Genomic DNA, 12,751 nt, shown 5'->3' on the forward strand with positions numbered 1-12,751 from the left:
GTAAGTACATAACAAATCAGTGGAGACAGGTGAACTGTGGGGGACTGTGTGTAAATGACACTTATCTTTATGCCCTTCAGCCAACATGTAAAGACACTTAACTTACTGCTATTGTTAAACAGAGAGAAAGATTGAGAACATATAATTTGAGGTATTTTGTATCCTATGCTCACCTGAAATGCTACCTGAAAACTTACTTTTTGGCAGGGACTGTCTTCTGCAGATTCCACAGCTTTAGGGTGTGGTCTTCAGAGGCAGTCACCAATACAGGTTCAACAGGATGAAATGCCAGGGCTCGGACACCGTCAAAATGACTTCTTAAGGTGTATTTGGGGTTCCAGGTCTTCCTGAATGCATCTTTATTTGATGGCATCTACAAAGCAAGAGAAGGAAAAAGGGTGCTGGTTATAACTCTGTAGTAGTGCAATTTCCTGTCTTGCAACATTGGTTAGATAAGCACTTCACAAGGATACAGAAAAACGATCCAGGTATATATAGCAACGAGAGAGGTTCGGCACAACATGCAGTAGTAGATGTATACTAGATAATAAACTAATCCATACCAAAAAATAAAATAACCTGCAAAACTAGAGCAAGTCAAGCACTAGAATAGAAACACAATAGGCTCAATTCACAGAACGTTAAGGACCAGTTCACACTGTATGAGGTGTCTGATGGTTTCCTGCATTTGATTATCGCCAGTAACCACACAACCGTTGTTTTCTATGTGTCCTTTTTACACTACAATCCTGCCTTCAAATGGGTTGCAGTGCATTGCAGAAAGATGCAGACATGTTGCATCTTTCCCCAATGAACCAAAGCTCATTAGAGCCATTATTTTCTGCACTGCAGTGGAGCATAGAACGAATTAAATCTAACTGAAATTTCAATATTACAAATTTGTTATCTTAAAAAAAAAAAGTAAACAGTGCCTTGCACTGTAACAACGCCACCAGCAGACGCACACGAGTCGTTTTAGTATGCAGCTAGTGTGAATGGGCCACAACTCAAGGATAAGTTTCTTTATTTTATTCATGTGACTAATTTTCAAATTTCATTGAATGCAACTGAAAATAAAAATGTCACTTATCCTGATTTGTTAGCTATATGAATTGAGTCCAATGTACTTAGTTGTGTTCTTTTTGCCTCTTTGCTTGTCCTCCTCACATAATACATTTTAAAAAAGGTAACTGGCCAGTGTTTGTTTAGTCTGCTATTTCATTTTTGTTTTTCAAGTACAACCTGGTAGTCTATGTTAGTCTTGAAGATAAAGTTTCCTGAACAAAATGTAACCCCATATTTGACCTGAGTGCAGGCACTGCAAACAGCAGAGGGGTACACTCTTGCACATATTTTGGGAATGCCCTCTTCTTGGACTTCTGTACAAAAACTTACAGATGTCACAACACTCCGAAAGAGCTCTTGCTCCTCTTACCAACCCTCTAGCTAAATACAAAAACTCATTATTAATCCACTTAATAAATGCTGCCAGAGCCACCATCCCTATTATATAGAAACAGACATCTCCACCCACTATGACTTAACACTATTGACAGGAGTTCTACTCTTCACCGGAGTATGGTTCTCGTCTTCAACAAGATAACTCCTAAATTAAATCATCTATCTGCATTTTGAACTCACCCTGCTCAAGACCCCTCAGTGGAAATTGTCTGGGATTTGCTTTCCTTCTTTTATCGGCTACAAGCTTTGCCTAACCCATTCTACCTACCTTAACCACCCTTTCCTCCTTTTTTAGGGCTAATGTGCATTCTTATCTGTGTTTTGCTTGCAACATCCATTTTTAAAAGCATTTTTGATGGCTGTGGAATGCAGGGTTTGAATCTGGATATAGAGACATATTGTAAGATATGGAATTACATTTCAGAAAGCAGCTTCTAATTCTAAATATCTATAATGACTAATATATAGTTCTCATACTAGGAAACAAGAAACACAGAACAGGACTTGCATTTGAGATCACTTTAAAGCCAGTTTGGAATTTGAGAAGTATTCATACTGTCTTAGATGGAAGAATCAAAGCTTAGAAAAGATGGTAAAGGAACAGGAAACTACATATTTTTCAAGTATTATAGCTAAAGCTTTGGTTAGTACTGCACTCCAGTGATCTGTTTTCAGCCAACAGCCAGTCCAGGTTCTGAAAAAAAACTGACCACATGATCGGGATCCACCCATAACCCTGGACTGCCAACTTGGCTCAACCTCTCAGCGATCCACTGAGAGCCTGGCAAGACACAGAGCAAAGGGCTAGAGACTGACAGTACCAGCTCTCTGCTCAGAGTGGAGGGGGGGGGGGGGAGAAATGAGTGATCGCAGTCTTTGATCACTCAGTTCTCTGTGCAGCATCGGATTTGATGCATCCTCCTAGGCGAGTATAATTTTTTGGGTTTTTTTTGCCAGACTATACTTCTCTTTTAAATACTGTACTTATCTGACAATTAGAGTATTACACAAATGCACACTGACACCTTAAGACTGCAGTAAAATATGTATCCTGAAGGTTATTTTGCGAATTGACTGTCAGCTTTCATGTGATCACTATGTTTTAACTGACATACTAAACATAAAGAAGCACAAAGATTGGTTTTGTTCATTAGTGGGAACATTAACCATGACAGCTGGGTTTGAGAGCCGCCAGCTGTGCACTGTGTTAACAACCAGTTGACATCCACATGAGTGTCCTCAACATGTAACAACCACCCAAAAAAAATAAATAAATAAATAAAACAAACACACATTAGCATGTTTAACTGAATATTTATCAAATTCCTTACATCATAACTGTAGTCTGATTCATTGGTCACAGTGAGGTCTGCTAAATCTCCAAGTCCTAAAACGCTCTCAAGGACATCCTCGGATCCCATTATGAAAGACTTCCCACTACCAGATGGAAAAGTTATAGGCTCAGCTATAACAACAAAAAGCACTTTGTTAGGGAAAAACAAGAAAAGGTCTAATATATAAAATGCATTTCTTACCATAACACCCAAAATTAGGAATACTGATAAATAACCATAAGTTGAAACATTGCAAAAGACATGACAACAATGAAGGAATCAGAACATGTAACAAGTTGAAGCATAAGGAATTTTCCCCAAGGGGTGCGTACCTTCCTCTGCCCTCCCACCTTCATGATCTGTTATTCTGGTTGGTGACCGGGCCGGACTCAGGATGCCTGGCGGGATGTGGGACAGATCCTCATCACCCAGGTCTGCAATCATATCGTGCAATTTCGTCCGGTTTACCCCTGTAAAGTAACAGTGTTGGTTCGCATTGAATAGATCACCCCTTCTACTCTGAAGCTGCTTTGGAAATAACACAATAGCTGGTATTTACCACAATTTATCTCCCTTGGTTACCAAATAAGCCAAGAGCATAAGGGGCACATCTATTTCCATCTAGTATACAGCGTTGACCTTTGACTACCAAATTAATACTCTTACTTTAGGCAGAATATCTTTGTAAATTAAATTCATAAAACTAAAATTGTATGACCGGTAAGCCTTTTACTGTATACTGAATCAGGGCACATGCACATGGATGCCCAGCCTACACCTGTCTAGGAAAGAGCGCAAGGAGTGCAAATACTTTTGTATTGTACATACTGTTCTACAAGACAGCATGAAGAAAGCACAATAGGCTCATACATGCTGAAAGCGGTTTTCCCTAAATTAGGCTTCATGCATGTTGACTGTATAGCCCCAATGCATGAGGCTCTTGTGTTTAGGTCAGGGGCGGACTGACAACTCATGGGGCTCCCAGGCAATAGGGGATCATGGGGCCCCTGTGTCCTTGCCCAAACTCAAAAAAGCCTATTAAAAAAAAAAAAAAAAAAAAAAAAAGGTACCAGGGGCATCTCATGATGCCCTCTACTGACCCCAGGCCCTCGGGCAGTGCCCAAGTTTGCAAATGGTCAGTCCGCCCCTGGTTTAGGTGCAAGTGTAAAAGTCTACGAGAGGCTGATAGCTGCTGCGGCAAGCAGTCTGTGTTCTGGGCATTTGTTTGTAGGCACATACATAAGAATAGCTTGGTGCACAGTCCAGCGGCAGTAGCTGTAAAAGCCTCTCAGACATTTACAGGCTGCAATGGTGCTGCATGGTGTGCCTGTACCTTCCACTTCCACCTAAAATGCAGAAGCCGCATGTCCTGGGGCTAAACTGCCAGTATGCATGAGGCCCTAAGCTCAGCTTCTGTCAGTGGTACAAATATGTACAAGTGAGTTCTATATGGAAATCAGAGTAATCTTGGTCAATGTCCACAATGATATTTAAGACAGCCTACAGAGAACATAACTCAATAGTTTTTATGTAGTTTCATAACATATAACAAATTATTAAGGGTACTACCGAAGCTTCACAAATCCAGATCAAGACTCATCTAGCTGTAGGGCAGCACAGTGGCTAAACAGTTAGCACTTCCGCCTGGCAGTGCTATGGTTGTTGGTTCAAATCCCAAGCACGGCACCACCTGCTTAGAGTGTGCATGTTCTCCCTGTGCCTGTGTGGGTTTCCTCCAGGTACTCCGGTTTCCTCCCACACTCCATAGACATGCTGGTAGGTGAATTGGGTTCTGTCTAATTTGGTCCTAGTATGTGTATGTATGAATGTAAGTTAGGGACCTTAGATTGTACGCCTCGAGTGTTAGGGACTGAAGTGAATGTACAATAAATATGTAAAGTGCTGTGTAAATTGATGGCACTATATAAGTACCTGTAATAATAATCATAAGCTGTATTGTATTGTAGACATTAAAACCTAACTGCAGCCAAAAAAAAAAAAAAAAAAAAAAAAACAGCACAAGGGACATAACTACAGCTAGTAGGATGTGCCAATTTCTCATCTGCTATAGAGGAAGTGATCCGTACTACAGCTTCTGTAACAGGATCTAAGAATGGAGAACAGGCAAATAGCTCTAACCATTCCAATCATAGATTGTGTTCCATTCATAGAAGCTGTAGTATGGCTTCTATGAATGGCAGAGATGGACAGAAAGGGCAGGCATAAGCTCTTGACAAAAGCCTATGATAGCCCAGTAGTATAAACCCCTGCTGCACCAGAAGATTACAGTGGGGGCTAGGACAGAGGAAGACCTTAACAAAAAAGAAAATAGCACAAAAAAGACACATCCTACTGACTGTACGTTATGTCCCTTGTGCCCATTTTGGCTGCACTTAGGTTTTAAGACCTTACTCTAAAGTGATACTTTGTAAAGTGTTGTTAGATATCAAAATATAAATGTCTATTAAAATACAGGAAATGTGTAGAAATGTTCCCTACACCAACCAAAACCTATTTGTCGAAACCCACAGAAAATACCATCTGAAAATGCTTGCTGTGAGTAATGATATATTTTCTATACTCCTCTGCAGAGCAGTTTTCAACAATGTCCTTACTGCATTCCCACATCTCAATAGCTCATACCAAAAACAGACAATTTCGCAAATCATTGAATGACTTATACAGTTTGAGTCATAATCTCCACTTACGCTTAGCCCCCTTTGTTCCCTTGCGTTCCTTTGTGTACTGCTCCTTCAGTTTATTTATCAGAGACTGGTCTACATCCCAAACCTCAGCAGTTGGGGACAGGACATCCTTGTCTGCATGCAGCATGTTAGTAAAAGAGAGAGGACATGTTAACAAATGATCAGTATGTTAGTGTGAACTTCAGTTACAATGGAGGTAACTATGTTAATTCCAACTATTAGTAGGTTAGGCAGCAAGAGTTTAGATCAGTGCATATAAATGTTTGCTACTATTTACAAGAATTGTAAAGCAACATGCATTATACAATGTTGTGCAACATTATCATTACAAACAATGACAGGAAAGTTAGTAAACAATCAATGCTGAAATGATGAAAATACAGTAAGTCCCCAAATTTATATTTTGAGGTAGTATTAGGCTCTGCCCCAAATATATTTAAAAACTTGACAGCAAACTTCAGTTACTGACTTGCTTGTTCTGCACTTAGTAACTACTTGGTTAGCCTTTTAACTACTAAAAACAAAGAATAGTTTAGTGTATACAAATAAAAATGTTACACTATACAGAATCACTCGACTTTCCACTGGTTGAAGTGTATATTTGGCTTTATTTCTTTTTTTCATTTTGGTGAGAAGGGTGATGTAATCACTTATATATATATATAAAAAAAAAAAAAGAAATATAAAATACAGTTGTGGCCAAAATTATTCAACCCCCACTGAAATTGAGTGTTTTGGCCAGTTTGACATTGCTTTTGATCATTCAGTCATCTTGCTTACATTTACATTAAAGAGGCACTTGTAGGTCAGACAAATATAACATAACAGTTATAATGAAATAACCACAAATGTCTTTTCTGTGCTCACAGCATTATCAGTTTTATTCAACCCCCAAGTGACATTCAATCTTAGTACTTAGTACAGCATCCTTTTACAGTTATAACAGCTTTTAAACGTGAAGCATAGCTTGACACAAGTGTCTTGCAGCGATCTACGGGTATCTTCGCCCATTCTTCATGGGCAAAGGCCTCCAGTTCAGTCACATTCTTAGGCTTGCGCACTGCAACTGCTTTCTTTAAGTCCCACCAGAGGTTCTCAATCGGATTTAAGTCTGGTGACTGCGATGGCCACTCCAAAATGTTCCAGCCTTTCCTCTGCAACCATGCTCTAGTGGACTTGGAGGTATGCTTGGGATCATTGTCCTGTTGAAAGGTCCAACGTCTCCCAAGCCTCAGGTGTGTGACGGACTGCATCACGTTTCCATCCAATATCTCCTGGTACTGAAGAGAATTCATGGTACCTTGCACACGCTGAAGCTTCCCTGTACCTGCAGAAGCAAAACAGCCCCAAAGCATGATTGACCCTCCACCATGCTTCACAGTAGGCAAGGTGTTCTTTTCATCATAGGCCTTGTTCTTCCTCCTCCAAACATAGCGTTGATCCATGGGCCCAAACAGTTCTAATTTTGTTTCATCAGTCCACAGAACACTATCCCACAACTTTTGTGGTTTGTCCACATGGCTTTTGGCATACTGCAGTCGACTCTTCTTATTCTTTGGAGACAGCAAGGGGGTACGCCTGGGAGTTCTGGCACGGAGGCCTTCATTACGCAGTGTGCGTCTTATTGTCTGGGCTGAAACTTCTGTACCCACATCTGACAAATCTTTTCTCAGTTCCTCAGCAGTCACACGGGGACTTCTCTCCACTCTACGCTTCAGGTAGCGCACAGCAGTCGAAGTCAGCATCTTCTTTCTGCCACGACCAGGTAGCGTTTCAACAGTGCCCTTTGCCTTGAATTTGCGAATGATGCTTCCTAAGGTGTCTCTTGGTATGTTTAACATCTTTGCAATCTTCTTATAGCCATTGCCCTTCCTGTGAAGAGAAATCACCTCTTCTCTTGTCTTCCTGGACCATTCTCTTGCCTTCACCATGTTTGTAACCACACCAGTAAATGTCTAGAAGGAGCTGAGTATCACAGTCATTTTAAAGCTGCCTAATTGGTGCTTATTATGCTTGATTGCTGCTCGGTGACATCCACAGGTGTTTTCAATACCTGATGGAAAGCACCTGTATGAACCTCTGTTCTTCAGAGTGGTAGTCTTTAAGGGGTTGAATAATTGTGGCAATGAAGAAACCACATAAGAACCATTTACTACTGTATTACATAAACAATTGATGTCATTTTAGTTGCATTTGGGTAGTTACAACGTCCTTGTAGGATTTGATTCTGAATACAATTCCAAATGTACACTATAGTCCCTAAACCCCTTTACAGCATTGGGGGTTGAATAATTTTGGCCACAACTGTATATATTTATCACATATACACACACACACACACACACACTTTGTCTTTAATTTCCATTTTAAACTGAATGGGTTGTTTTACAAGGTAAGGATTCACATATACTTAAGTCGTCTGATTGGTAAGGCCTTTCATATCTGACACGTGTTGAGCCTGTTAAACGCATAAAAATACTGTATATTGGATGTGACACTAGAACATCCTCTTATCCCGGGCCTTCCTTGCCCTCTTTCCCTCTATCTGAATTTAGCAAAGTTGTGTTTGGTGACCTGCGTGCAGTAACATGGAAGCGGTGCCGTTTATGGCAAAATGGTGGGCTTTCATATTGTTAAGTACACTTGGCCACAGGGACACTTATTTATCCATTAAACATACACATAAGCCAGCAATGGGCAAACTACGGCCCGGCGGACCTTTTAATCCGGCCCGCAGAGCGTGATAAAAAAAAAAAAAAAAAACTGCCAGGGCAGGCAAACATTGGCTGTCAGGATGTGTGTAGGCAGGGCAGCGTGACGAACGTGAGGGGAGCTAGGCTCCTCTCACAGTCCGCCCTGAAGACCGGAACGGCGCAGGAACACGGCGAGAGGAACGCGCGGAGCAAAGGTAAGTAAATTGATACAGGGGGGGACTTGGCTTACTACTTGGGGGGGAATAGTACTATGGGGGATGAAATACTATATGAGGGATGAATTAATATGGGGAATGAATTACTATAGGGGGGATGAATTACTATAGGGGGGATGAATTACTATATGGGGGATTAATTACTATGGGGGAACAATAACTATGCTTACTATGGGGGAATATTACTATGCTTACTATGGATGGCATGGTAGTGGCTGGGCCGGCCAGCAGCTAGTGGGGGGCATAAAAGTTTTGTAAAATAACTTTTTATGCTTTTCTACCTTAAATTAATCTAAACATTTAATGTTACAAATTTTAATTTAATTTATATTAATTCACACATACACATCATTCATCTACTCTTGGTCCGGCCCCCGGGTCCAATATATGAACCCATTGCGGCCCTCAAGTCAAAAAGTTTGCCCACCCCTGACCTAAGCAAATGGAAACATACTGTGGCTGGAAATTAGGATACTAAAAGTGTATTTGATTGTATTGTCAAATATGATGAAATAAAGAACATGATTTTTGAACTTGCCATGTAAGATTTTCTTCAAATACCTTGAGGGGTATGGGAATTTGAGTTATACTGACACCTAAAGGAGGCTGAGACACTGGCAAACAAAAATTCATAAGCCAACCCTCCAACTGACTCCTCCTCAACCCAGCATGCCTCTGTTTTTTGAGAAAGCAATACACAGGGCCAGCAAAAAAACACAGGGGGTTGGGGACCTGTGTCCATCGATGTACTCAAAAAAAAAAAAAAAAAAGGTTTTACAGTAGGTACCGGAAACCATCTAGAACACAAAATTCCTTGAAGGACCAACGCCTCAACTGGAGACAGATGAGTACCATAGCAAGAGGAACTAACACGACCAAGGGGAGATCTCAAAGGATGGTGTTGCATACGAGAGAAGAGATGCGACCAAGGGGAATGTCTCCACTCAATCACTGATCCCGACTCATAAGACTGTGGGAACCCACCAGCAACCCAGTCAAGTAACCCTTGAGGCTGGAACCCACCTAAATACCAAACTAACTGCAGAGGGAGAAGGGTTACCAAAAGGGCCGATGGGGCACTATTCCTCCTACTGAAACCAGCGCTCAGCCTGTGAGCTACAAGGGGTGACCAAATCATCAGAATGCCAAGGCGGCAAGCTAAACAAGCAGCCATCCGGTTGTGCAAACAACCCTCCATTTATAGAGGTGGGTGAGCACCTACATGCAATAGGCTTACCAGAGTGGTTGGCTGACTAAAAAACCCTATGGCTTGGATGGGAGGCAAACTCAGAAGGCCTACATTTCCGAACAGCTAAAGTAGAAGTAGTAAAAGAAGCAGATTCCTCCTCCACAGACCTCTTGCGTTGAGGCAGCAGCACAACAAAGACACCCATTGCCGTGCTAATGACGGTGTCAGGGGCAGTTCCAAAGAGACAACTTCTCTAAAAGGGAAACCAGATCAGACACCCCATGGATGTTTTGACGGTGTCCCAAGCAGGCAGCCAACGTGTCCTGTACATCTGCACAGACAGTCCCCACGAGACAAGTTTGGATTCTTGTAACAAACCATCACAACTAAAATGACAAGGCACCAGACACTTGCTCTAACTGTTCCATGAAACGGGTATTACGCACAACTATCTGCAAATATGAGTCAGGTGCAGGAGACTGCGATGACAAAAGAGCTCGGTAGCACATGATATTCAGAGCCAGACTCTGCAGAGAAAAGTGCCAGAGCATGCTCAAAAACTCTGTGGACAGAATGCCACATTTTCTGATCACAAGCAGATAGGAAGTCCAAAGTGATCAAAGAGGTTACTGTAGAGATAGGGGAGAACATGATGAAGACGAGTTAGACTCTTGTGAGGACATTCCTAAGACAATAGGGGGCCCAGTTTCCAGACGTCCACTTCTGGTGAGACCAGAACAAGGGGAGCATGGGCTGAGGAAACCTGTGGTAGTGGGACTGTCCTCTGTGTGCTGTAGTGAATACAGGTTGCGTTCAAAGATAATGCAACTAGGAGCAACATAAGCCAAGGCCTCAAGTACTCAAAAACCCGGGCAGCTGGTGCTGAGGATCATCGATGAACAAGTTTTTGTACAGGGGCAGAGGAAACAAACAGTAAATCCGCATGGTATTTCAATTGGAGTGGCAGAGGGATAATGCATACTTCGGGTTGAATGGTGGGAAAAAGCTTGCAGCACTCCATCTAATGAATGATGTTAGCATTCAATCCCTCAGCCTTAGCTCTTACCTCAGTAAAAACCATCGGTGATGGAAAATTTGCATCGCACCCAACAGTTCAGTGGATAGGTAGCGCCTAGTGCTTCAACTTGACTGACCCTACTGAAGTGCACCTTCAAAGACAGAATCGTGCCTTGGGCTCTGCAGCTAACAGTACACAACACTACAATACAGAGCCCAGTACCTGAAGGTCACTTTCCAGGCACACTTTTAATCCACCAGGATCCTGACAAAGCCTTTAAACTTTGTGCCGAGGAGTGAATGATCCAGAGAGTTGCTATGTAGTGACCAGATCTCGCAGCAGTGTATAAAGGAGTCGTGATCACCAGTTTCACCTGGCTTGGGTGAGGACAGCGCTGGAACCAGGGGCAGGTAAAAGGTCCTTATATTAAAAGTTAGCAGCTACAGTATTTAGGGGAGGCAAGAGAGACTGGAGCACCTCTAAGCATGCAATAAGCAAATATGCCTACTCCCATAATATACTGTATATTCCATTTAACCGCTTTCCAGCCACCCTATAGCAGATATACTGCTACAGGGCGGCAGGGGTGCGCAAAATCACATACAAGATATTGCTTTTCCAATTTGCGGCCGCAGCTGTCATTCACAGGGTCCCAGCCGGTGATTACAGAGCATCTCCGATGGGGAGGAGGCGTCAGCTCGGGCACACTGCTCTTAATGGCTCTGCACAGCAGTGTGCTTACAGTGAAGCACAGACACCAGCCCCCAGTAAAACACTCCCTGCACACAGTTAACCCTTTAATTGTCCCTCATGTTAACCCCTTCCTGCCCAGTACCATTAATAGTGGCAGTGCTTTTTTTTTTCAGCACTGATCACTGTATTGGTGTCGCTGGGGATGTCAGTGACACCAAGACAGTTCCTCTCAGTGTCAGAATGTTTGCGGCAGTCCCGCTATAAGTCGCTGATCGCTGCCATTACTAGTTAAAATAATTAAAAAAAAAAAAATCCCAGTACATACACACCGCCATTTGTAGACGCTGTAATTTTCACGTAAAACCAATTAATTTACACATTTAATATTGGGATTTTTTTTTTTACATTTTGTCCTAAAATTTGATGAAATTTGATTTTTTACATTTTTTTTACTGGACATGTTTAATAGAAAAAGTCAAAAAATATTTTTTTTTTTCAAAATTGTTGGTCTTTTTTTTAAAGCGCAAAAAACCCCCCCAAAAAAAAAAAAAAAAAAAAACCACACAGGCAATCAAATACCACCAAAAGAAAGCTCAATTTGGGGGGAAAAAAAAAGGGACGTAAATTTAATTTGGGTGCAGCATTGCATGACCACGCAATTGTCAAAGTAACGCAGCGCCGTAAAGCAAAAATTGGCCTGGTCAGGAAGGGGGGTAAATCCTCAGGAGGGCAAGTGGTTAATAAGAATGGAATCTGCTGGAAGGCAGAAACAGTGAGCACAGACTACTCTAGTAGATTTGTCTACTGAACGATTAGAGGCATGCACCAATTTTTCCTAAGCGCCAACACCACTACACTTTATAATATTGAAAAGATCAGATTATATGAATATGATTATATTAGCATTAGTTTAATCGAAGGACAAAATAATAATCACCATGACTTGGAAAAGTAAATACTGACACCACTGGGCCAGCATCTGATTAAGCACTATTTACTTTGCACAAAAAGAGTGACAAGTATGTCCCAATTATTCACATTTACTCCTGGGTGGCACTTTATACAGAAATTGCTTTGGCCCAGAATCCTTTAATGTAGAGCAGCCAACTTTTTTTTTTGCCAGTCAACATAAGGCAGCTTTGTCAGTTTTGCAGACTTCCTTTATCTAGTCCAAGTTATTTGGCATATTCTCTGCATAGCAACATATCAATCACGTATATCAGATTTAGATAAACAAGAATTAAAATGAAGGGCTGACTTTGCTCTTCTTACCCCACTCAGTGCCATCTCCTGAACTTCTAGCTTCACCTGCTCCTTCTCCATCCTCTGCTGTCACAAGGAAGTCAAATTCTTTTAGTGCTTCTTCTGTATCCTCAGCAAGTTCAGCAGCTAAACCTTCATTTCCAATCTGTGAACAAGAGC

At 41.6% G+C, this 12,751-nt stretch overlaps 1 protein-coding gene across 4 annotated transcripts in view; it reads right to left on the bottom strand.

Annotated features, from left to right (window-relative positions):
• The window catches only part of STRN3 (striatin 3), a 113,941-nt gene that overhangs the window by 35,192 nt on the left and 65,998 nt on the right, over positions 1-12,751 (bottom strand). Inside the window, exons 7-11 of one of the 4 annotated variants that reach the window (XM_089691179.1) lie at positions 12,602-12,737; positions 5,504-5,614; positions 3,146-3,265; positions 2,793-2,926; positions 198-373 (exon numbers count right to left, since the gene is read on the bottom strand). In XM_089691179.1, the coding sequence (XP_089547305.1) occupies positions 198-373; positions 2,793-2,926; positions 3,146-3,265; positions 5,504-5,614; positions 12,602-12,737 (677 nt within the window). Of the gene's footprint in view, positions 1-197; positions 374-2,792; positions 2,927-3,127; positions 3,266-5,503; positions 5,615-12,601; positions 12,738-12,751 lie in introns of all 4 variants that reach the window. The other 3 variants (XM_089691178.1, XM_089691180.1, XM_089691181.1) reach the window with 3 other exon arrangements.

This window comes from Staurois parvus, unplaced genomic scaffold (genome assembly GCF_062004578.1).
Source record: "Staurois parvus isolate SC_StPar_1 unplaced genomic scaffold, SC_StPar_1.0 ptg000553l, whole genome shotgun sequence".
NCBI classification, from domain to species: domain Eukaryota; kingdom Metazoa; phylum Chordata; class Amphibia; order Anura; family Ranidae; genus Staurois; species Staurois parvus.